This window comes from Neophocaena asiaeorientalis, unplaced genomic scaffold (assembly GCF_003031525.2).
Source record: "Neophocaena asiaeorientalis asiaeorientalis breed wild unplaced genomic scaffold, Neophocaena_asiaeorientalis_V1.1 scaffold914, whole genome shotgun sequence".
Classification (NCBI taxonomy): Eukaryota; Metazoa; Chordata; class Mammalia; order Artiodactyla; family Phocoenidae; genus Neophocaena; species Neophocaena asiaeorientalis.
In genome coordinates, this window is record NW_020172076.1 from 46,048 (window position 1) to 72,470 (window position 26,423).

Sequence of the window (26,423 nt, forward strand, 5' to 3'; positions counted from 1 at the left end):
TTAAAGAGAAAAATTCTCATAAATGAGCAAGAAAATGGGCGAAAGATACAACAGGTAACTCTAAAATATTGTTGATGTAGTTTATATATATGATTTTATATGTGTATCTTAAACTTTTTCATTTCAACCATTTTTCAGTGTGTGGTTCAGTGGCATTAAGTACATCGACACTGATGTGCAGTCATCATCACCATCCAGCTCTGGAACTCTTCCATCTTCCCAAGCTGAAACTCTGTACCCATTAAATACTAATTCCGTCTTCTCCCTCCCCTCAGCCCCTGGCAGCCACTATTCTCCTTTCTGTCTTCATGAGTTTCCCTATTCTAGGTACTTCATATAAATGGAATCATAAATACTGGGTTGGCCAAAAAGTTCATTTGGGTTTTTACAGAACGAACTTTTTGGCCAGTTCAGCATTTTCCTTCTGTGTCTGGCTTATTTCACCTAGCATAATGTTTTTTAAGGTTCATCCATATTGTAGCATGTGTTAGAATTTCCTTCCCTTTTAAGGCTGAATAATCCATTATATGTGTACACCCCATTTTGTTTATATATTCATCTGTTGATTGTTTGTTTGGGTTGTTTCCCACTTTTTAGCTATTGTGAATAATGCTGCCCTGAAATGTGTGTTCAGATATCTGTTTGAGTCTCTGTTTTCAGTTCTTTTGGGTATATACCTTGGAGAAGAATTACTGGATTATGAGGTAATTCTGTTTAACTTTTTGAGGAGTTGCTAAACTGTTTTCCACAGCAGTTGTACCATTTCAGATTCCCACCATCAATGTGAGAACATTCTCATTTCTCCACATCCTCACCAACACTTGTTACTTTCTGTGTTTTTGTTTGACCTAGTGGGTGTGAGGTAGTAACTTGTGGTTTTAAAATTTGCGTTTCCCAAAGGACTAATGATGTTGAGCATCTTTCCATGTGTTATTGGTCGTTGGTATATCTTCTTGGAGAAATGTCTATTCATGTCTTTCCTTTGTCCATTTTTTTTTTTTTTCGCTACACGGGCCTCTCACTGTTGTGGCCTCTCCCGTTGCGGAGCACAGGCTCCGGACGCGCAGGCTCAGCGGCCATGGCTCACGGGCCCAGCCTCTCCGCGGCATGTGGGATCTTCCCGGACCGGGGCACAAACCCGGGCCCCCTGCAGCGGCAGGCGGACCCCCAACCAGGGAAGCCCCCCTTTGTCCATTTTTAATTTAACTGTGTTGTCTCGTTTTGGGGTTGGAGGAGTTTTAAAAAATATATTCTGGGGCTTCCCTGGTGGCACAGTGGTTGAGAGTCCGCCTGCCGATTTTAAAAAATATATTCTGGATGTTGATCCCTTATGAGATGTCATTTGGAAATATTCTCTCCAGTTACATGGGTTTCCTTTTCACTCTATTGATAATGTCCTTTGACGCACAAAAGTTTTTGTTTTTGATGAAGTTATTTTACCTATTTTTTTCTTTTGTTTGGGCTTTTGATGTTTTGATGTTATATATATATACCTTGCTCACTTCATATATACATGCTCACTTCATGTCTCTGTGTCACATTTTGGTAATTCTCACAATATTTCACACTTTTTCATTATTTCTATATTTGTTATGGTGATCTGTGACCAGTGATTTTTGATGTTACTATGGCAAAAAGATTACCGCTCACTGGAGACTCAGATGATGGTTAGCATTTTTTAGCAATGAAGTGTTTTTTAATTAAGGTAGGTACATTGTTTTCTTAGATAATGCTACTGCATACTCAGTAGACCAAAGTATAAATATAAACATAACATTTATATGCACTGCAAAACCGAAAAAATTGTGTGACCTGCTTTATTGTGATATTTATTGCAGTGGTCTGGAGCCAAACTCACAATATCTCTTAGGTATGCCTGTATCCAAGAATTCATTGTCAAATCCAAGGTCCTGAAGATTTACCCCTGTGTTTTCTTCTAAGAATTTTATGGTTTTAGCTTTTAAATTTAGGTCTTTGATCTATTTTGAGTTAATTTTTGTGTATGGTGTGAGATAGGGAATTTAACTTCATTCTTTCATATGTGAAAATCCAGTTGTCCCAGCACAATTTGTGTCCCTGTTCATTGGACTTGGCACCTTTATCAAATATCAGTTGGCCTTAGATGTGTGGGTTTATTTCTGGACTCCATGTATCTGTTCTTATGCCAGCACCATACTGTTTTGATTATTGTGGCTCTGTAGTATAATTAGAAATCAAGAAGTGTGAGTCCTCCAAATTTGTTCTTTTTCAAGATTGTTTTGCCTATTCAGGACTTCTTCCAATTCCATATGAATTTGTGGTTTGTCTTTACTACCTTTGCAAACGAGGCTATTGGAATTTTGATAGGGACCTGAGGTCACCTTGGTAGTGTTGACATCTTAACAGTATTAAGTCTTCCTACCAAAGAACACAGATGTCTTTCCATTTACTTGTATCTTCTCTAATTTCTTTCAGCAGTGTTTTGTAGTTTTTAGTATGCAAGTCTTTTATGTCCTTAGCTAAGTTTATTCTTGAGTATTTTATACTTTAGATGCTATTGTAAATGGAATTGCTTTCTTAATTTCATTTTTGGTTTGGGCATTTCAGATGTATAGAAACAATTAATTTTTGTGTGTATTGTACCCTGCAACTTTGCTGAGTTCATTTATTAGATCTGGTTACTTTCTTGTGTATTCTTTGGGATTTTTTTATAAATAGAATCATATCATCCATGAATATAGTTTCATTTCTTCCTTTCCAACCTGGATGCATTTTATAGCTTTTTCTTACCTAATTGCTCTGGCTAGAACTTCCAGTACAACGTTGAATAGCAGTGGTGAAAGTGGGAACATAGCAGGTAATTTTTCAAAGAAAAAATGTAAATGGCTTAATGATAATTTTGTAAGTGGATGTGGAATATGGCAGAACTTTTTTTGTAAATTGCCATATAGTAAACATTTTAGACTTTGTAGGCTGAGAGACAATTTGGGGTCTTAGAGTTGGTGTTCTTTGTCGTGGTAGAAATGTGACCTCATTCTCTTAAAAAACTTTCCTTCTCTCAAAGACAGTGATCTTCCTTCTTGGGAACTCACTAGAACGTGTTACCCGCATCTGCCTTTGGCATTTACACGTATTGCCTTCACAGTGTGGGCTGACTTTCTGCATGCAGCCCAGGTCCTGGGTTTGGATTTCAGTTGTACTACTCTTTTTTTTTTTTGCGGTACGCAGGCCTTTCACTGCTGTGGCCTCTCCCGTTGCGGAACACAGGCTCCGGACGCGCAGGCTCAGCAGCCATGGCTCACGGGCCCAGCCGTTCTGCGGCATGTGGGATCTTCCCGGACTGGGGCACGAACCCGCGTGCCCTGCATCGGCAGGCGGACTCTCAACCACTGCGCCACCAGGGAAGCCCATGTATTTTTTGTTGTATTTATATGATGGAATAATGTTCAGTCACTAAAAATGTTTCTGGAAGATATTAAAGCAAGAAGTGTTTGATATATCAGTGAGAAAGCAAGATAAAACTGATAGTATCCCAGTGTTTTAAGTATATATACATTAAATATATACTTATAAATGCAAAAGGTGAAGGAAATAGATCAAATTGTTATCAGTATTTTGAGGTGACTTTTGTTTGTTTTTTCCTGTTTTTCATTGATTTTCAAAGACTGCACATTGCTTATATAATCAGAAAAAGACCTCAGTCTTTGGTTTATTAAAAAAATGGATTGATGGTATTGTGGTTTTATTTGTTTGTTTATTTTAATTTTTTAAAAATTGAGGTATTGGGCTTCCCTGGTGGTGCAGTGGTTGAGAGTAAGTCTAGTTAACATCTAAAAATGTTTTTCTTGTGGTGAGAATTTTTAAGATCTGCATTCTTAGCAACTTTCAAATATGCAGTACAGTATTATTAACTATGGTCACATGCTGTACATTTATTACATCCCCGTGACATTTATTTTGTAACTGGAAGTTTGTGCCTCTTGACCCCCTCACCCATTTCCCACCCCCACCCTTGCCTCTGGCAACCACCAGTCTGCTTTCTGTATCTGTGAGCTTGGGTTTTTTTGTTTGTTTGTTTGTTTTTCTTTTCTTTTTAAAAATTTATTTATTTATTTATTTTTGGCTGCCTTGGGTCTTAGTTGCTGCGTGGGGGCTTTCTCTAGTTGTAGCAAGCTGGGACTACTCTTCCTTGCAGTGCGCAGGCTTCTCACTGTGGTGGCTTCTCTTGTTGAGGAGCACGGGCTCTAGGCATGCGGGCTTAGTAGTTGTGGCTATGATTTGCATTCCTCTAATAATTAGTGATGTTGAGCATCTTTTTAGCTATCTGTTGGCCATCTGTATGTCTTCTTTGGAAAACTGTTCAGTTCTGCCCATTTTTAAATCAGATTGTTTTTTGCTTTTTACTTGTATCAGTTTTTTGTGTATTCTGGATATTGACTCTCAGATATATGATTTGCAAATATCTTCCCACTCAGTAGGTTGCCTTTTCATTTTATTAATGGTTTCCTTTGCTGTGTAGAAGCTTTTTAGTATGATGTAGTATGACTTGTTTACTTTTGCTTTTGTTGCTTTTGCTTTTGGTGTGATACTGTTTTTGTTTTTGTTTTTGCCACTTGCTTCAGGAGATGAACATTCTTTTTACATTTGTTTTATTGTGGTTATTTAATTTAAAAATTAGTTATTAAGTGAAAAGTAATACGTGCAAAATAGATTGAAGATTGACTCTCCTTCCTTCCTTCTCCCCAGAAACTGTTACAATTACCAGCTTCTCATGTCTTGCAGAGAACATTTTAAGAGAGGCTTTTAGGCTGATTCACATTCGGAGGGGACAGATTAAAATATGACTGATATTTTATTATTCCACTACAGTAAGCACTTGCCCTCAGAGGGAGAAGCTACAGCTGTACTTAGATCGGATGGACTTTCATTGTGTATTTTAAGGAATTCACAAATGATCTCAGGAGATGAACAGTCTTTACCATGATTTTAATCTCCATTTCAGGTTGGTTCATGTATTCTCAGCAACTGTATGGCTTTGGAACTATAGTCAAATCTAATATCCTTTATTTGCCTGTCTTTAATTTATATAACAGGGCAAGATCGTTTATAAAGTTCGATGGAAAGGATACACATCAGATGATGATACCTGGGAGCCTGAGGTTCACCTTGAGGACTGTAAAGAAGTTCTTCTTGAATTTAGGAAGAAAGTTGCGGATAACAAAGCTAAACCAGTGAAGAAGGATGTCCAGGTATTATGTTTTATCTCATAGTGGGTGTTTTTAGTATAATAAGTTTATTATAAATTTTAATAATATACAGAATGTATAGTAAGGAATTTACAAATAATAATAAAATATACAACATTCCTATTGTAAGTTCTGTATAGCCAATTGATTCTCATAGAACGCTTTCATTGATTTTTGCCAGGCTCTTTTTTCTGTAGCCAAGCTGTGATTGCAGGTGACATACAGGTATAGTTGGGGCATGTTGTTATTTTCCTTTAAGTTAAGAGTAAGATGATAGTGGGGAGAAAAGAGATGTGTTGAAACTTTACTTGTTTGTCCATGATGTGAGCATCATGTTTTTGTATACCTGAGGAATATTTTTTATGCTATTCATCATAGTATTATTAACTATGGTCACATTAAATATGGTCATATTCATCATGTTTCTGTATACCTGAGGAAAATTTATGTTACTATTACAAATACAACACATACTCATATTTAATCAGCATTATTAACATATTTCTAAGTCTGACTTTCCTGCTAATTCAAACAATTCTTAGATCACTTTATAAAGCTATAAATTTTAATCCGTTTCAGATTATTCACAGGTCTGATTATCTCCGGGTCTTCTGTTTTTCTTTTCTTTTTCCACTTCAATTTTTAACCACTTTATGGTTTTTTAGTAGCTCTTGTTGGTGGTAAGGAAGGATAAAGAATTCAAAGGAACTCAGATGAGTTAAACTTCTATCATCAGCAGTTTGAAAAAAGACTTGATGGTGGTCTAAAGTGGGATAACATTAAAACTAATGCACAAACTTGGTTTAAGAGTTTCCTTCTATGGATTTGTCCATTGTTTTATCCTTGATTCTCATATTCCACACATTATTGAATTGGCTTTATTTATGAATCTTCTAAGAATTTCCCATTTTACTTTTCTTTGTAAGTTTCATTTATAGCTTCTATTTATAAATTGAACTGACTCTAATTCAACTTACTGCTTTTGCTTTTAGTTTTCTTTTTCATTAGAAATAATTATCATTTTTTAGAATACTGACAGAGGTTCTTGAACTTAGAACTATATAGTGAAAATTGCTCACAATAGGGAGTCTTAGTTGTTGAAGTTATTTTTTAAGGGCTGAATATTGATCCCTTCTTTCCCTACAATTTGAGTTTCAACTACATACTTAGTATTTTTTAAATGACAAAAACAGTATTGGGACTTGACTGTGTGTAGTGGTTGTTAACAATAATAGCCGTGATAGAGGCAGCTTCTGCTCACCCAGCACGTGTCCTCTGTCTGTGCCAAATTCTGGGCCAGCACTTTCATGGATTAAGATGAGAAAACGGAGGCTTAGGTGAGTTCAGTGCCAGCCCAGATTCACCCATTAGTAGTGACAGAGACAGGCAGCCACACTCTTAACCACTATGGTAGGTTTTCTTTTGGTTTGGGCTGTAGTTTGAAATCCATTTAGAAGAGTGGAATTACCAGTTTTTTAATTGTATGCTGTAGTGGCAGGGTCTTTAATAAATACAGTTTTTAAATTACTAAGCAAAACCTTCAGTACTTTTAAAATTTTTGTAAAGGAAATCCTTTACAAGATGAGTTCAGATTAGAGAATGTTTTCTTTAGTTTTTTGCTGCAGTTATACTTCACTTTTCTAGAATGGGTGCCTTCTCCCTCCTTCCCTATTTCTTTCACTAAAAACACTATACAAATACAAATGCACCTGTCTTACTAAGTGATTTGTTCATATTACTCTCAAAATTTAGACATTTTTATTGAAATCTTCTTAAATTTATTGCTAACTTTCCTGCTTTTATTAGTGAGATAAGTTTGCTGAAACTTCTCCCAAGAAGTCTTGACTTACAGAATACTGGCTTTATTGGCCCTTTCACTTTACCAAGGCTCTGGTTAAACCCAACTTGCAACTCTCTTGATTTAAAATTATTGATGACAATCTGAATGAGAATGGTTCCTGATCGACTGGTCTGTTTGAGGCTTATTCTTTTTTTAAAAAATTTTTTAATTTATTTGGCTGCATCTTGTCTTAGTTGCGGCTCACCGGATCTTCATTGTGGCATGCGGGATCTTTCGTTGTGGTGCATGGGCTTCTCTCTAGTTGTGGTGCTCAGTAGTTGCGGCGAGTGGGCTTAGTTGTCCTTTGGCCTGTGGGATCTTAGTTCACCGACCAGGGATCGAACCCACTTCCCCTGCATTGGAAGGTGGATTCTCAACCACTGGACCACCAGGGAAGTCCCTGAGGCTTATTCTTAATCCTTGTCCTAGTTTTAGGAAGACACTTGTCCACTTGGAAGTGTCTTTTTCTAAGCTATCCTTACTATTTTATAAGTAACTTAAAATTCTAGGCACTAACAACATTTTGAATTTTTATAAGACTGAAACCTCTATTTCTTATGTCAGGTGAACTTTCTCCTGAATTCTGTCTTTTATAAAGTATTCCAGTATTTATACTGCTATGAATTTTTGACCTAATCATTGAGTAGTATCAGTGGACAGGCATATGGCAAAAATGCACTGGTAGCTAACCTTTTCCCACTTTAGCAAAATAGTTTTTTTTGTTTTTTGCGGTACGCGGGCCTCTCACCGTCGGGGCCCCTCCCGCTGCGGAGCACAGGCTCCGGACGCGCAGGCTTAGCGGCCATGTCTCACGGGCCCAGCCGCTCTGCGGCATGTGGGATCCCCCCGGACCCGGGCACGAACCCGTGTCCCCTGCGTCAGCAGGCGGACTCTCAACCACTGCGCCACCAGGGAAGCCCAGCAAAATAGTTTTGCTGTTCATAAGTTCTTGTGATTCTTTCACTGTAGGTATAGAAGTAGAGAGCCAGTAGGAGGAAATGCTTTGTTCATCTCGTCATCATTCTGTTCATGCAAGAAACAAACATTTGCTACCTATGTGAAAACTGTGATATTTCCCATTCACCAAAATCTTTGTCTTGTGGAGAGGTTTTACTACAGCAGTATTTAAGACTATTTGATTCGTCAGTTTATCTACTTAAATCTGGGAGCACTGCTTGCTTAGGACTTAGTAAGCATCACAGAAGTTAGGAATGGATTCTAAAATACCCCAAAAAGTGATTGTTGATACTCTTCACCAGAAAATATACATGATACAGAAATGGTATTTGTTCATTAAAATACTTTTTGTCATTTAGCATTCGGATACCTTTTTACCTTTTTGCTGACCATCGGGTATTTGAAGCTAAAAAGAAAAACTGAGGTGCTATTTAACATTCATTTGTGTGAGACACTCCAGACCTTCATCTTTAGTGACTGAAAATCTACGGACAAGGCGGCCGCTGGTCTGCTTGAGCTTTGATGATGGATGTCACATGACACAGAAGAACCTCTGCTGGCCTGTCATGGCAACACTTTATTGTTTTTACATTTTTGGTTCTTTTTTTAGAGATAGCTTTTTTTTTTTCTTCCCCAAGTAAATATAGAGTGTTTTAAATGGGCCAGACCCTTAAATGGTCACAGTTTTATGAAGACAGATCATATGTATCTTTTGCTCTTGAGGGGCCTTACAAGTTGTCCATGTATGCCCTTACTTTTAAGAGTAGTACCATATAAAAGGATTTTGCCTTCTGCCTTTCTTTTTTTTTTAATTTATTTATTTTATTTTATTTTTGGCTGTGTTGGGTCTTTGTTGCTGCTTGCAGACTTTCTGTAGTTGTGGTGAGCGGGGGCTACTCTTTGTTGTGGTGCGTGGGCTTCTCATTGTGGTGTCTTCTCTTACTGCAGAGCATGGGCTCTAGACGTGCAGGCTTCAGTAGTTGTGGTACGCGGGCTCTAGAGTGCGGGCTCAGTAGTTGTGGCGCACGGGCTTAGTTGCTCTGTGGCATGTGGGTTCTTCCCAGGCCAGGGCTCAAATCTGTGTCCCCTGCACTGCCAGGTGGATTCTTAACCACTGCGCCACCAGGGAAGCCCCTGCCTTTCTTTTAAAATAATTTTTTATCAATACATATTCTAACCAGCAAACAACTGTGTTTTTGTTTTGTTTTTTTTTTTTTTTTTTTTTTTTTTTTTTTTTTTTTTGCCTTTTGCGTTACGCGGGCCTCTCACTGCTATGGCCTCTCCCGTTGCGGAGCACAGGCTCCGGACGCGCAGGCTCAGCGGCCATGACTCATGGCCCCTACCGCTCCGCGGCATGTGGGATCTTCCCGGACCGGGGCACAAACCCGTGTCCCCTGCATCAGCAGGCGAACTCTCAACCACTGCGCCACCAGGGAAGCCCAACAACTGTGTTTTTTAATAATCATTTGTGTCCCTGCTACTCAGCTAGGAGATAGTTTTGCCTTTATTTTAAAATTTGTCTGAGGATAGCTTTTTTAAATACTGCCTATAAAATAATAAATATATGTACTCTTAATGTAAAATGAATTAGAATTTGTGCACCCAAATAAGCTTTATTTTTGAGTGTACATTTTGTGAAGTAAACATTTATTCCAATAGTTCCATGGCCCAAAATGGTTTTAAATTATTTATTTTGGAATTGTCTTCATAAGAATCTATATGTCATGCAAGAAAATTTCTAGTAACGCCTCCTCTTTGTACCCAAGGAAAGCATGGTGATGGTTCTAAAAGTGCAGGGGTGAACTTCCAAAAGTTATTTGAGCAGCGGTTGCACTATTGAAAAGCTCATGGTTTCCAGAGGTGGTTAGGTAGAGGCAGTGATGCTGGGGTGTGCGTGCCTTGTTCAGTTGTTTTGCCATCACACCTCATGCACAGTATTGATCACCATTCCTGTAGGCTGGGCGTTGAGCAGGTGGGGCAGGGTGACTGACCCTGACCTGCCCGGGCCAGCCCCAGCTTAAAAGCCTGTCGACCTGGTGTGACTGTGATCAGAGTCCCGTTCATTTTCAAAGTTGTCCTAATTTGGATAATAAATAATATGTTTATTTTATGTGTGAAACTATTAAAATGAGTAAGAAGACAGATTACTAGTATACTGAAAGTACTCAGACTTGTGATATGTGTGGTTTTAATTTTGTTCGACTATTTTTTAGTTATTTTAAAAGTTAACACTAATTCCTTTGTATCATCTAATACCTGTTGTTTGATGGCAAACAACTGTTCATCAGATGGTAGCTATTTTTTATGTCCTGACTTCACTCAATCTGGCCAGTTACTCCAGGGCTGGATTACCCTGGTGCAACTAACCTACTGATTCATTTGATACATGCTAAATAATAATTTCACACAGAGTATTTTGAAGCCTAAAGCCAAAGTGCTGTATTATTTATTTGCATCAGCCCATTTATTTGAAACATGCGGGTTGTAACTATCTTGGGAGTAGTCTAATGACCAGAGGAAAAGTCTTGTTTCAAAGCTTTGTGCTAAGGAGCCGGCGTTAGAGCTCTTCCCAGGGGACTGAGGGATTAGGATAGGTGGCAGCAGCTCCATTCACAGTAGCCAAGACATGAAGCAACCTAAGTGTCCATGGACAGGTGAATGGACACAGAAGATGTGGCACCTGTATACGGTGGAGTATTAGTCATCAAAAAGAATGAAATAATGCCGTTTGCAGCAGCATGGATGGACCTAGAGGTGATCATACTAAGCAGAGTAAGTCAGAGAGACAAATACCATAAAATATCACTTATATGTGGAATCTAAAATATGACACAAATGAACTTATTTACAAAACAGAAACAGACTCACAGACATAGAGAACAAACTGATGGTTACCAAAGGGGAAGGGGTGGGGATGAATTAGGAGTTTGGGGTTAGCAGATACAAACTATCATCTATAGAGTGCGTAAACAACAAGGTCCTACTGTAGAGCCCAGGAAACTGTCTGCATACCCGTAATAAACCATCATGGAAAAGGACATAAGTGTGGAGGTGTAACTGAATCGCTTCGCTGTGCGCCAGAAGCTGACGCGGCCTTGTAAATCAGCTGCGCTGGGCAGCAGCCGACGGGTGACCCAGCAGCCACCACATGGGGCCAGCAGCCTGGCTGGTGGCCAGGACCAGGTGAGACAACAGGGAGGCACTGAATAGCTGCGCCGAGAGGAGGCTGACCTCGCGCTGTGGGGTCCCAGCTGTGTATTTGGGGGGGGGACCCCGGGGGTCTTTCTGTGTACAGGCTAGAGTCTTTGGAATTGTAGACTTCTTTTAAGTTGTTTTACCTGATGAAAGGGATAAGTCCAGCCTCTTGTTTGCTAATTATTTCATGTTCATTCATTCAAAAAATCCATTTCTCATATGTAAGTCATTAGGAGGAAGAAGAATAAGATGCGCCTCTGCCTTCAAGGCGCTCACGGTACATGAAGGGGAGGGCCAGGTGGACGGAACCTGAAACACGGAGTGAGACACGATCTCGGGCAGCTGTGAGGCCGCTGTGGAAAGTCAGAGGATAAGCATCAAAGGTGCATTACAGAAGATTCGTCATTTGGCCGAAGCCCTAAGAGATGAGAAATTCAAGGGTCCTAGGAGGGGAGGCAGGTACAAAGATGCAGAGTTTTGCAAAAGCACAGATTTTGGGGTAATGGTGAGAAGTGCCAGAGCTGTCACTTGGAAAGGAGCAGGAGTGACACTGGGGCAGAAATTGGGAAGAAATTTGTATGCACCTGGATTTAAACTCAACCGTTTGGGCAGTAGAAGGGCCAGCAGAAGTTTGGAGGGAAGTTGTGTGATGAGATTTATGTTTTAAGAACTTGCTTTTTTGAAGAATTTTATTAGGAAAATTTGGACATATAAAAATGCAGAAGGCTGTATCGTGAGACTTGAGAATTCATCACCCAGTTCCAGTCACTATCAGGACTTCGCCATTCTTCCTGTCTGCGGCTCCTACTCTCCCCTTTTATTTGCTGGAGTATTTTAAGGCAAATACTTTAGTACTCCAGATGGCATATCACTCTACCCTGCAAAACTTAATTAAATTACAGACATTGTGAAAACATAACCGCTATACCATTATCGTACCAAAAAAGTTTACACTTGTTTCTTAATGTCTTCTATTATCTAATAATGTGTTCCCCCCAGCTGTCTCAAAGAAACAAAACAAAACATGTCTTTGTTGATTTGATTGAATTGGGATGTGAAAATGGTCTGCATGTTGTATATCATCAGTAATCTCTAAATCTCTTCTAATCTATAACAGCTTCTTCCTCTAACCTTCCCCTATTTTTCCCCATCACGTTTATTTGATGAAGAGACCACATTGTTTTTCTGTAGAATTTCCCATATTCTGGGTTTGGATGAGCACATGATAGCTTATAACATGTTCCTCTGTCCCGTGTTCTTATGAACTGGTAGCTAGATGTAGAAGCAGGATTGCTCTCAAGTTTATTGGTTGATTTATTTATTTTGCAAGGATGGTCATGAGTGGTGCTATAACACATCAGAGGGCCCATCTTGTCTAGCTGACTCCTTTCCAGTGAAGTTAACAGGATCGTTGAGATTAGGTGTTTTCAGTCTTATCTACCATTAGAAAACTCCTCACATTTCGTGTGTAGGTTTTAGGAGCCATTGAAGATTGTTGCCTAGAACTATTATTTCATTGCAGGTTGGAAAATAGTGATTTTCTAATTCTGACATTCCTTCTGCCTTTATTACTAACATCACTGGGAAGGTGATTCTGAGACGCTGTGGTCCTGACCTGACTCTGGAGTGGGGAGAGGCTGCTGGCGGGGAGAGGTGAGGGGCTGAACTGAGGTGGGGAGGTTGGAGAATTGATGCGCATAGGATCGGTGACTGAGCCGATGAAGGAAGAAGTGGTGTCAGAGATGTCTCAGGTTACTGGCTTGGGAACCTAGGTAAGTGATGGTGTTATTCAGGGAACAGTTCCAGTTTTGAACACATGACATTTTAGTTACTTACTTGTCATCCAAGTAAAGATGGCCAGTCTCGCGTTGGCAACATGGGTCTGAGTTGAAGGAGGGAGATCTGGGCTGGAAATGTGGAGTGTGGGGAGTTGGTGGAGTGTGCAGGATAGTGTTTCTTATTACTGTGTTCCAACTAAGAATCTGATGGATTGTAAGTATTTTGAAAAAATAATTCAGTTTTAGAAATCTTGTTTAAAATTTTTTCGAAGTAATATTAGTCTTGCACCTAGCAAGCTTTGTTTATTCTTCCTCTTTTTCCCCCCTTTTCCCCTTTACCAATGCAGAAAATTTAAGTAAAATCAAGCTGTTCTGCTTGGAAACAAGGAGGTCAACACTAGTCTTTAGGAAAATGGTTTTCAAGAAGGTGGAAGTCAGTTGTAAACTCTTCAGGATTGAGGGAAATTTGAGAAGTCTCTCTTACAGAACTTGCTTAAACCAAAGGGGTAGCTTTCTGGTGAGCCTTGAGCGAGTTGCAGACTTTGCCTTTGTGTTCCTGACCATGTGTATCATAGCAACACAGACCCTCTGCTGCATCAGGACTGGTGATACCTCAGCAGCATGACAGCAGCAGTGCCGTTGTCCCATACACAGCTGGTGCCTGGTGACACCGTGTGGGTTTCCTGGAGGTCCTGGGGTGTCCTTCACCGCTCTCTGTCCTGCATGCGTTTAGTCTCCCGTCTTCGGTTTCCTCTCATCTAGAGCACTCCAGAGCCCTTTGCCCCCCTTTTAAGACACCAGGCCAGTTGTTTTATAGAAGGTTCTTCACATTGGAATTAGATGAATGGTAATTAATGTTAAGTCAGAAATAGTATTTTTAAAATTGGAATTAGATGATTTGTAGATTTAGTGTAAACATTCTGGCCAATGTATTCTGTAGGTAAGGTACGTGACATCAAGAGATGAGCCATGTGTCCGTTATCTCATTGCTGATGTTAAATTATAATTATGTGATAAAGTGAGGTGCATCAGTTTTTCTCCCCTTTTAAAGGTACCTTTTTCCCTTGTAAAATAGTAAGTAACATGATAATAAGTAACCTGATAGTAAGCAACCTGATTATAAGTAATCTTTGAGATGGTGAGAATCACTTGTTCCCCAACAACCTCTCATCCATGATTTTCAAATACTTTGAAGAATCTTTTATTCTTTTTAAAAAATTTGTATTGGAGTATAGCTGCTTTACAATGTTGTTAGTTTCTGCTGTGCAGCGAAGTGAATCAGCTGTACGTACACATACATCCCCTCTTTTTTAGATTTCCTTCCCATTTAGGTCACCGCAGAGCACTGAGTAGAGTTCCCTCTGCTATACAGTAGGTTCTTTTCAGTTATCTATTTTATACATAGTATCAACAGTGTGTATATGTCAATCCCAATCTCCCAATTCATGCCACCCCTCCACTTCCCCCCTTGGTAACCGTAAGTTCTCTACATTTGCAACTCTATTTCTGCTTTGCAGATAAGTTCATCTGTTCCATAAAATACTTTGAAGAATCTTGCCTTAATTAGTTATTACTGTGGTGGCTTCAAATAATGACTTTTCTAATCCTGTTATTCCATATTTTTCATTTTGTGTCCTATAAAGAGCAGCTCCTCCCACCCCCTTAAATTTTTTAAATACCAGTACACACTCATGGAATCTTTTTATTTAATTACTGTTATTGTTTACATTAATGCTAAAACGGTCCCACATTGGCTTGTGAGAGCCCCTTTAGGCCAGCTCCTGTGTCCTCTTGCTATGTCCCTGTCTGTCTTTGCTCTCTGGCGCAAGGTTCCCCAGTAGCATGTACTTTCCTGCTCTGGCCCTGATATCACCTATTTTCCAGGGAATCCTGATTCTTTTTAGAGGAGAATAGAATTTAGAAACCAAGATGTACTTATTGCTACTGGGACATCATTATTTCCAGGCCCTTTAGACAGAGATAAAGGGAAAAAATACACGTTTATTTGTTTTAAGTCAAGTTCACACCGACGTCTGTAATTTCGGTCCATCACCTCAGCGTCCTCCTATCATTCTCACCGTCCGCAGTTCTGTCTCCCTTTTCTTCCATGAGAACTCTGGTTCTCATCAACATTATATGTACTCATTTACTGAGTCCTACAATAATTAGAAATCAGTTTCAGGTTTGCTATGCCCATTCTACTGTAAAATTCCAAATTTATTTGCAGTTCTTTTTGTCCTTACAGTATATTCACTTCGGTTGTTGATTGTTCAAAAGTTACATGGATTAATTCTTTTTTTCTTCTGTGTGGTCATCAGTTTGATAAAGAGGTTTATTTGTTTGTCGTTAATTAGGACCTGTTCTCCCTGCCCTCCCTTCCCTCCATACCCAGTTTGAAGTACTGCTCTCTAATGACAAATCTGAGTTTTCTTTCTCTTATAAATGACTTAGTCTTTTTACCTGATGCCTCAAATTTTTTTATTTTCACTGTTTCGTAGAAACCAAAATTCAACTGAGGCAATTTAGAGATCTAATTGACTTTATCCAATTCATGGATCAGGCAGCATCCCGTCTAACAAAGAGAAGGTTGCTCCCAGGAGCTGTATAAAAGGGAAGGTTGTTTTTGGCAGAGGAGGTGGGATAAGGAGGTTAAAAGAGTTGGATGATTTCAGGCTGGGTCACCTTCCCTTAGGGGGAGACTGGGGGTCTTACTAGGGAAGTTACCTCACCAGTCCTGACCAGGAAATTCCAGACTGAAGCATTTAAAATTCCAATCACGGGAGAGGTTAGGCATTAGGTCTTGGTGGGCTTACAATGAATGACTACGTTTGGGGCCTCTTGGTTCTTTGTAAAGTAGGCGTGTCTTCCGGACATGCTGTTGTCCTTTTTAGGTTAGTTACTCTATTCCTTAGTCTGCTTTTTTATTTTTTCCCTTAGTCTGTTTTTTCTTATAACAGTTTAGTAAAATATTCTATCCTAATCAATTTCTGTTGCTTATATTTATGTGAAATTTCTTTTTCTGAAATTTTAGAAGGCAGAGGAGGAGAACAAGATAATCTGTTTAGCTTCATGGCTGCTGGGCAACCTTCTTTACTGTTTTTCGGAGGGTTGGACAGTCTAGACTTAGACTCCATGAGGGCTTTTCGGGCTCTGTTTTCGCCCCGCCGCCACCACCACCACTTACGTATGAATCTTCTATTTTCTTTCTGTTTCTCTGTCCTGCTTTATTTGGAATCTGGTCTCTGCTGCTTCTCACTGTGGACCTTGTCTCGGCCATCCTGGCAGGGAGCATCCCCAGGGCCTGGACCAGCCCTGCGCCATCTGGTGCCCAAAGCTCCTCCCCTTTCAGCTGCTCCCCACATGGTCACCTGCCAGACTTTTCAGTGTTTCTCCCATTTTCATTGCTGCCTTTGCTCGCTGTTGTGGAGATATTCATGCTACAGAGGTCTTACGGCTATTAGTAGTTTGTCCCTACCAGCTTATATTTTGGGGTTCCTTGGGATACTTGGCCACCTAATTGGGTTATGGACGTCGTCTGTGGGGGGTTTGTTTTGCTCTCCAGTTGCTCTGTCTTTATGAAGCGCTGTAGGAGGAGTCAGAAAGCTTTGCCGATGCCACCGCATTCTGCTGCCTTGGTAACCTTGGTGGTGGTCGTTTAACTTCTAAAAATACACCTATCCTTTCTCTCCCTCCTTTGCTTTCCCAAGTCATTTAGAAGAGAATTTGGGGAAATGGGAACTGAAAATGCTTTGCATAGTGTTTTTGTATCTATAGAAACTTTATTCTTAAGGGGTTTTGTTTGTTTGTTTAGAATAGGAAAAGATATTTTCCAGAGGGGATATTTCAGATTACTGTATTACACAAACCAAGTCAATTGGGGAAGTAAGATTTCTTTGCAGTCTTGCTAGTTTCTTATGTAAACTGTGAGATGTAACAGCAAGTTTAAAGATATTCTGGGATCCAAAGTCTTAAAAAAATCTTTGCGTTTGGGTTTGTAACTACTATTTTGGCATCCAGTAAAGTCTGTACAAATTCCTTCCTTGGTGTTTCTGGAATCTGAAGTTGGAATCATGTGCAACCCACCATACGTATGACTGTTGGGACCTACAGCAGCGTTGACATTTTCTGTCCCTCTGTTTCCTTAAACTGACCCTTTTTGTCACCACCAAGACCTATTTGTTAAATCAGAAATATAAGTAATATTGTACAACGTTAACTCACGTAAGTAATTTTAAGGAGTTGAGAAACTGCTTGGAGAAAAAAATTCCTACCAGATTTCATTAGTACTGCTGTTCAAAACCTTTTAAATTACTATGTTAATGAGTACTTAAATCTTTTTTATACTTTATAGAGACTGCCCTTAAATAATGACATATTTGAGGCAAACTCTGATAGTGATCAACAAAGTGAGACCAAAGAAGACACTTCTTCAAAGAAGAAAAAGAAAAAGCTAAGGCAAAAAGAAGAGAAAAGCCCAGATGATCTGAAAAAGAAAAAAGCAAAGACTGGGAAACTAAAAGATAAACCCAAACCAGACCTAGAGGGCTCCTCTGAAAGTATGGTTTTTGATTTAAGGACAAAGAAAAGAATTTTGGAAGCCAAAGAAGAATTAAAGGAATCCAAAAAGCCCAAAAAAGATGATATAAAAGAAACTAAGGAGTTAAAGAAAGTTAAAAAGGGTGAAATAAGAGATTTAAAGACTAAAAAAAGAGAAGATTCCAAAGAAAACAGAAAAACAAAAAAAGAGAAATGTGTTGAATCTCAGGTGGACTCCGAATTGAGTGTCCTTAGTGATTCTCCTTTTCAGGAAGAAGACAGTGAAGATTTGCATTCTGACAACAGAAACGAGAAGCAGCCAATTAAAGGTGCAAAAGATAAAGTAGAGCCGGAGGCAATTCAAGATACTGTTTCTGATAAACAGCAGGATGGCACTGTGAGCGCTGATGAGGATGACGTCAAAGCAAAGAGGAAGAAAAAGAAACTGAGAAGGACAGACGAACTTAAAGAGAGCAAAAAGCTAGAAAACAAGAGCCTCTTAGAGAAGAAAAATACACAGAAAAAGCAGAGGAATCCCGACAAAGGCCCAAGTAGCGCTGAGTTAGATAAGCCAATGGCTGCCTCCGCCCCAGCACAGAAGAGCTCCAGACCGTGTGCGGAGGAGAGAGGCTCCAGGCCTGCAGACTCCTCGGGGGAGGTGAGTGCGGAGGTGAGTGCTGGGGCAGGGTGGAGGGGATGGCTCTATCTGATTGAAGGGCTGTAGCTTGCATCTCACACAACACACAGATGTTCAGATCAAGCTAGCACTCTTGAGTGGTCAGGAAGCTCCACAAGTAATGAAGAGGAGACGGTAAAGCCGCAGCAGACCAACCTCGTTTTCTTGCACTTCACATATAGTGCCTTTTTTACAGATTGGAGGTCTGTGGGGACCCTGCGTCGATCAGGTTTATCGGCGCCGTTTTCCCAACAGCATCTGCTCACCTCGTGTCTCTGTGCCACATTTTGGTCATTCTTGCAGTGTTTTAAACTTTTGTTTTGTTCTGTTTTTTGGCCGCCCCGCGCGGCATATGGAACTTCCCCAACTAGGGATCGAACCCGGGCCCCCTGCAGTGGAAGTGCGGAGTCTTGACCACTGGACCACTGGGGAGGTTAATACTGTAGGTGTTACAGTGTTTGTGATCGGTGATCTTTGATGTTGCTATCGCAAAAAAGGCTGAAAGCTCAGATGATGGCTAGCATTTTTTAGCAGTATTTTTTTTAAATTAAGGTATGTACGGTTTTTTAGACATAATGCTGTTGCACACTTAATACTATAGTAAAAACATAACTTTTATATGCCCTGGAAGACAAAAGAAATTGTGACTCACTTTAGTGCAATGTTCGCCTTATTTGCAGGGGTCTGGAATCGAACCCACAGTATCTCTGAGGTGTGTCTGTGTACGAAGCTTTTCTACCATTAGGGAGATAATAGTGTATCAGAAGGAAGAAATTCTCCTCTCCCTTCTAGGTTTGTCTGGCTGGTTTAGAATTGAATTGGCATGAGACTGATGAACAGGGGGAAGATCAAACAAGTTTAATAACGCGTACACATGGAAGAGACCCAGGAAAACGGAGTAACTCGCCAAAACGGACGAAGTCCTCACCTCATGTACCATCCTCAGCCAAAGACCAAAGAGGATGTTGAAGATGGGGAAGCAGTTAGGGGCAGCCACCAGGCAAAGCACAGTAGACAAGGGCAGGGCCGTCACACAGATGGAAGTCCTTGCTGCTCCACTGATGTCTCTGGAGGTTTGGGAGACACCCTTACAAACGGAGATCTCCCTTACAGATGCAAATGTTTCTCACAAGAGGGCAGCTTCTACTTGGTTTTCAGAGTTTTCCCCATGCCTGCTGTTTCTTGGAAAATAAACAGCTTAAAAGAAGTAATACGCCCAAGAGACATACTTGGGGAGGCAAATTCTGCTCCCCTTCAAGCCTGATTAGTGAGAGGCAGTTATAAATGCTGATCATCCAGCTTTTGAACCGCCCCAGCGGTTTCCAGACTTGCTTTCTTTTGGACTGACCGCAACCAGAAAACTGGGGGCTAATTTGTGAACAAAAGTCAGGGGTTTTTAGAGGTATTTAGTTACTATGTAGCATTGTGAAGTAAAGCTTATAGCTTCCTCAGCTTGTTTTATTAGCTTTTCACATCCTACTTGTATGTTCCCCCTGTTGTCTCAAGACGATACCACTTGTGGGACTTCCCTGGCAGTCCAGTGATTAAGACTCCGCTCTTCCAGTGCAGGGGGCGTGGGATCCCTGGTCAGGGAACTAAGATCCCACATGCTGCGCCGCACGGCCAAAAAAAAGAGAGACGAACATACCACTTTTTCCTTAAATAATAGCACAGAGTGCGCTAACCTTCTGAGTCTTTAAATTCTTGCAAAGATATATTTAATAGAGCTTATCTCACTATTATAAAAATAATTTTACATGTTTTAGTTTTAATAATTCTTCAAAGAGAGTGAGGAAACTTGGTGTTGGCTTTTGAATATGATATTTTGTAAATTGTCAAGGTTGAGGGGTAAGCTTGACTGAGGAAGCATTTGATGTGAGCGCAGATGTAGTTATCAGGGGTCATGTGCACAGTGCATAAAAGGGGGACCTGATGCCAGGAACCTGTTTTCCAGTTTTCAGAATCGGTGTCAGCTCTGTCTGTTCTTGTTTTGGGTCTTACATGTGTCTTTTTCAGGAGAAAGAGACCAAAAAAAATGAACCCAAAGAAAAATACCCGAAAAAGCATGATTTGGACAAGGAAGAAAAAGGCCGAAAAGAGCCCAAGGCATTAAAGAGTGAGTGTGAATACTGACATTTGTCGTTTACATGGGTCTTTCAGGCAATGAGTCTAGTTCATTGTAAAGACAGACTCTCTCTCCTAAGCTGCAAGGTCATAGAGCTAGAGAATATGTTTACGGGGGAATTTAGAACCTTACGCTACTTTTTGTTTACCAGTTATCTTAGTTACTTACGTAATAATTTATATTATTAATATAATTAACTCCCCCTCCTTCTGTTCACCTTGTTCTTTTTCCTTTTGGATATGAGGTAGAATTTATTTTTATTTTTATTTATTTATTTCTTTTATTGAAGTATAGTCAACTTACAATGTTTTAGTTTCAGGTTGGGAATACATTATCTTTAGAGAGATAGGAGATTAGTTATGACAGAAAAGTAAATAAGTATCTCTTTTATAGTAGATGCTGAGGTAAACTACTGTTTAATATATTTATTTATATATTTATTTAGCTCTGTGTCATTTGTATAAATATAATGAATGTACATTTGATCACATCAAGATATAGCTCAATTAAGGATCCATAGTGCATATTAGTACTGGAACAAGTACTTTATAAGACATTCACCATTACAGTGTTTGAATAAAACTGGATATTTTAGTTCACACACCAGAAAGTACCTGGAACACATGTTCTCGTGGAAGCAGTGATTTCTAAGAGATGGATGATTTCTTGTGGGTTTTCTCCCCAAAGCTGTGTGTAACTGAGGTAATATTAAAAGTGGGTTTGGGTTCTAGACCTCAGTTTAGACTTGGCAGTAAGCCTCCGGCTGAGGGGCTCTGGGAAGGAGCAGTGGTGCTTTGATGGGTTGTGTGCAGGTGAGTATAGTGTAAAGACTGTACCTGTTCACAGCGATGTAACAGCTTTAAGCATCTTTTCTTTAGAGAGTGATTGGAGATTCAAAATATTGTAAGATTAGAACTGGTTAATAACTTTTTCTTCCTCCGAGTATCTTATCTGTCAGTTTCAGGTACATTTTTACTGTGAATGTTTAGTCTTAAATGACTATTCATTAAGTTCATAAGGGCACTCCAGGGAGTCTGATTTTTAGTATCCCTGAAACTAAAACCTATCTGCTTCCGATCCAGGCCTGGTAGGGTGATTTGGCTTCACGGGCCTCACTGTGTCTTCCATTTTCAATTTTCAGAGTGTTGACCGTAATCTTGCTGCTTATGTGTACCTGTGCTTATATCTGATGCTTGGCACCCAGCCTCCTGGACAGAAATAAAGCTGGGTTGTTGGGTATACTTTGGAAGTGTGCCAGAACTGGTGAACGTGAGAGTCCTTACGTTGCAGATGCTGTGGTGTGATGGCCTTCAGCATCCTCTTCATACAGTAGCTTGGGAAAATGCCAGAATTCAGTTGCCATCAGATTTAAATATGAGAAAAAAGGACTTATCTGCAGAAAATAATGGAAAGAATGGTTAACCCTTTTATCTCTGAACATTGAATGAGATAAATTTCTAGCTGCTGTTCTGTATTTTTGTTATTGGACCAGTGTTCTATATAAATAATTAGGATGTCACCATTTAGTACTCAGAGTTTAAATATGTCTGTAATAATCAACCTCAGTACTGTCACTATACAATATTACCTTCTGCATATGTCATTCTCTGGTGCCAGATACCTTTTTTTTTTTGGCTGCACTGGGTCTTAGTTGCAGCACGCAGGATCTTAGTTGTGGCGTGCAGACTCTTAGTTGCGGCATGCGAGATCTAGTTCCCTGACCAGGGATCGGACCCGGGCCCCTTGCGTTGGTAGCGCGAAATCTTAACCGCTGGACCACCAGGGAAGTCCCCAGGTACTAGTTTTTAGTGAGGTATCTTTAAGGCACATAGTAGAAAACAAAATTGGTAAATTACTTAAGTTCCTTTCACTGTGATTTGGAAACAGTAAATCTTTACCGAGAGAGAGCCTTTTTTGGACTAGCTTTTTTATTGAAAATAAAAGGTTCAAGTTTGTGTTGGTAAGGATTGCACTCATATTTAATAATGCTTGCTTTTCCGCTGGCCACACCATTTTGAGCATTAACCAGAGTACCTGTGCTCTTAGCAAACTGTAGTTTATCACAGGTGTTTAAACTATTTGAAACAAGCCTGTGCAGTTCTTGAGGAAGATAAATGAGAAGTGACTTAAGAGTGCTACTGAGAAGATGTCCCTATTTAACATGAAAGAATTGAGTAAAAAAACCTATCCGCTATGTACCCAAAGTTTATAATAGAGTTTTTCTCATATCTTTAGTTAAAAGCGAGTGGATTTCCACAGGCATCAGGTGCAGTGTTGCCAGGCCACAGTCAGCGTGCTGACACCCTTACACCCCTCCCACTCTCCACCAGAAGTCCTTTTTGTACAAGGTTACCTTCAGGATACAACTGGAGGCAGCTGTCTCAGCAGAAGGACAGTTGGTGGTGTGACTAGGATTATTCTGAGGCTTGCTGTCTGCAGCAGCCTTTGTCAAAACTGGGAGTGGTTCAGAGCCCCAGAAGAATAACCATTTACTTTGGACGTCCTTTCTGAATATGGAGCGGCCAATAGAAAGATGAATGGAAAGAACTTCATGGCTGTGATAGTCAACCTGACCAGACTTTCTAACCAAGGCAGATATTAGTAAGAATTAAGAAAATATCTCTTTTTTTAACACTAACCCAGATTTTCTTTTGGCTACAACAGAAATTTGTGACTCATTTATTATCAACTTATTTTTGTCACTAGCATTTAAGGAAATCAGAAATGCATTTGATTTATTTAAATTAACTCCAGAAGAAAAAAATGATTTTCCTGAGAATAATCGGAAAAGAGAAGAAGTACCACCAGATTGTAAAGTCACAGGAGACCACAGGAGCAAGGAAAACAAGCAGCTACTTAAGGAAAGGAGAAATACGAGAGATGAGACTGATACATGGGCATATATAGCTTCAGATGGTGGTCAAGAGGTTGTGGACAGCACGTCCCAAGCGGACGAGAATTCTGGTAGGTGTGTCCGTAGTCATTCTGCGGAGTGTTCTCTGTTCTGTGCACTGAGCTGTCTCCCTCACCTTCCTCTCCGCTCCCACGGTCATTCTGATCTCAGGATGGAGTAGAAAACCATTTGAATCTCCTGAATAAATAACATTTTGTATTGAAGACTTAGATGATTCTGTGATTTCTGAATTAATCAGAAGTTGATGTAGTATGCTCAGTACATTTAGCAATTACACAGATTTCTGGTTTGCTGCCTTACCTACTCTTGCCGAGCAGTCTGATGGTATATCTTACTAGATTTCTTTCAGAAGACTATCAAATACAAACTTATTTGTATTCTTCCCTTTTAACTTTGCAGTAAATAACACTTATTAAATGAGGTTAGATTGTAAGTGCTCTCCTGAGGATACCGGAATTAGCTGAGGAGGGGAAGGCCGTGTATAGAGTACGTAGGACAGTAGCTGTGGAGAAGAGTAATAAAGGGATAGGACAGAATAAACAAAAGAGGTTAATCTGATACATTTTTGTATAACTCATGAAACAGCTGAAGAGAAGTTCTGAAATATTTGGGACATATGGCAAAGCAGGTAGCTTGGGGGCCCTATTACTACAGAGCAACTAGGCTCTGGGATACAGACAAGACAGGCCTGTGGCACGTTTTGGAGCTTGCAGGAGACCGTTTTGGAGCTTGCAGGAGACCGGGACAGTGCCTTGGGGCGTGGGGGTGGGGGTGGGGGCAGTGGGTTGCCCAGAGGGCAAATACCAAATAGCACAGCTGCTGAGATACCAAGCAATAAACACTAGGTCCAGTAGGTGTTGGTCCAGCCACCTGGGGAGCTCCTGGGTGAACCCTGAAACTATCCCCGTTCACAGAGGGCAGGGAGAGACCCAGGAAAGAGGCAGCCACCCTAGATGGGGAGGTGGCAGGCTGCACTGGCAGAGAACTTCCAGGAGGCCCGTCTTGGGGGCGGCAGGATGAGTAGACCTCGCGCCCACCCAGCAGAATCTTAACAGTTTACGAAGAGGCCTTAGTTCAGTCCAGGTGGTCTTAGCAGCTTTTACTCTTTCCAGGCTGTGTCCTTGACACTGTTTCTACTGTGGGAACAGTGGGCACAACATACAGCCCAAGGACAGGGGAGGATGTGAGGGGCCCCCTCCTGGCCAGGGTGTGGGCGGTGAGCACCTCGGACCTTCTCTCACAGTGGAGCGTTGGTAAAGCCCAGAAGCTGGTTCATTGAAAGACTAATAGAATAGAGCAGCCTGGGGCACCGTTAGTTTAAGGGAAAAAAGAATGAAGACTTAAACAGTATTTCCAGGGAAAAAAGAGACGTGATTATAGATGGCATCCAGATTAAAAAGATAATTCTATGAGCATTTTCTTACCATAGATTTGAAAACTGATTGAAATGGGAAATTCCTGGAAAGATACAGTTTAACAAAACTGACCCAAAAAGAAATACAAAAATTGGATAGTCTGGGCTTCCCTGGTGGCGCAGTGGTTGAGGGTCCGCCTGCCGATGCAGGGGACGCGGGTTCGGGTCCCGGTCCGGGAAGATCCACGTGCTGCGGAGCGGCTGGGCCCGAGGGCCATGGCCGCTGGGCCTGCGCGTCTGGAGCCTGTGCTCCGCAACGGGAGGAGCCACAACAGTGAGAGGCCCGCGTACCACCAAAAAAAAAAAAAAAAAATTTGGATAGTCTTATTTCTATTAAAGAATGTGAAATAGTAATTTAAAATAGTCTTACAAATTTATGCAAGAGTTCATCAAACTTAGCAGTCTTTCCGAAAGCAGGTGGGTTCAGGAAGTGAGGTACAAGCATATATGCGACTTAGAGCCATGCATGTAACGTGGAGCAAAGAAACAAAGGCTGTGCTGTTTCTGTGATGGGACGCTTTTAAATCCTTTAACTTTTTTTTTTTTTTGGAAGTATAGTTGATTTACAGTGTTGAGTTAGTTTCAGGTGTACAGCAAAGTGGTTCAGGTATACATACATATATATTCTTTTTCAGATTCTTATCCATTATAGGTTGTTACAAGATACTGAATGTGGTTCCCTGTGCTATACAGTAGGTCCTTGTTGTTTATCTATTTTATTTTATTATTTTTTAAATCTATTTTATATATAGTAGTTTGTATCTTTTTTTGTGTGTGTGGTACGCGGGCCTCTCACTGTTGTGGCCTCTCCTGTTGCGGAGCACAGGCTCCGGACGTGCGGGCTCAGCGGCCACGGCTCACGGGCCCAGCCGCTCCGCGGCATGTGGGATCGTCCCGGACCGGGGCACGAACCTGTGTCCCCTGCATCGGCAGGTGGACTCTCAACCACTGTGCCACCAGGGAAACCCAGTAGTTTGTATCTTTTAATCCCAAACTCCTAATTTATCCCTCCCCTCCTTTCCCCTTTGACAACCATCAGTTTTGTTTTCTATGTCTGTGAGTCTGTTTCTCTTTTGTCAGTAAGTTCATTTTTATCATTTTTTTTTAGATTCCACATATAAGTGATATCATATATGTCTTTCTCTGATTTACTTCACTTAGTATTATAATCTCTAGGCCCATCCATGTTGCTGCAAATGGCATTATTTCATTCTTTTTTTATGGCTGAGTAATATTCCATTGTACATATGTACCACATTTTCTTTTTTTTTAACGATTTTTTTTTTAACCCCACACTTGTTTAATTTTGGCTGTGTTGGGTCTTCGTTTCAGTGCGAGGGCTTTCTCTAGTTGTGGCAAGTGGGGGCCACTCTTCATCGCGGTGTGCGGGCCTCTCACTATCGCGGCCTCTCTTGTTGCGGAGCACAGGCTCCAGACACGCAAGCTCAGTAGTTGAGTCTCACGGGGCCTAGTTGCTCTGTGGCATGTGGGATCTTCCCAGACCAGGGCTGGAAGCCATGTCCCCTGCATTAGCAGGCAGATTCTCAACCACTGTGCCACCAGGGCAGCCCCCACGTTTTCTTTATCCATTCATCTGTCGATGTTTAGGTTGCTTCCATGTTTTGGCTGTTGTAACTAGGGCTCCTATGAACATAGGGGTACGTGTATTCTTTCAAATGAGAGTTTTCGTCTTTTCTGAATATATGCACAGGAGTGGGATTGCTGGATTATACGGTAGCTCTATTTTTAGTGTTTTGTTTTTT

At 40.6% G+C, this 26,423-nt stretch overlaps 1 protein-coding gene and 1 pseudogene across 4 annotated transcripts in view; both read left to right on the forward strand.

The window, feature by feature from the left end:
- The window catches only part of MPHOSPH8 (M-phase phosphoprotein 8), a 49,122-nt gene that overhangs the window by 6,895 nt on the left and 15,804 nt on the right, over nt 1-26,423 (forward strand). For 2 of the 4 annotated variants that reach the window (XM_024751303.1, XM_024751321.1), the window contains exons 2-5: nt 5,073-5,228; nt 17,347-18,189; nt 20,224-20,323; nt 23,039-23,296. In XM_024751303.1, the coding sequence (XP_024607071.1) occupies nt 5,073-5,228; nt 17,347-18,189; nt 20,224-20,323; nt 23,039-23,296 (1,357 nt within the window). Of the gene's footprint in view, nt 1-5,072; nt 5,229-17,346; nt 18,202-20,223; nt 20,324-23,038; nt 23,297-26,423 lie in introns of all 4 variants that reach the window. The other 2 variants (XM_024751308.1, XM_024751312.1) reach the window with 1 other exon arrangement.
- Nucleotides 21,429-21,665, forward strand: LOC112403752 (protein kish-A pseudogene; annotated as a pseudogene).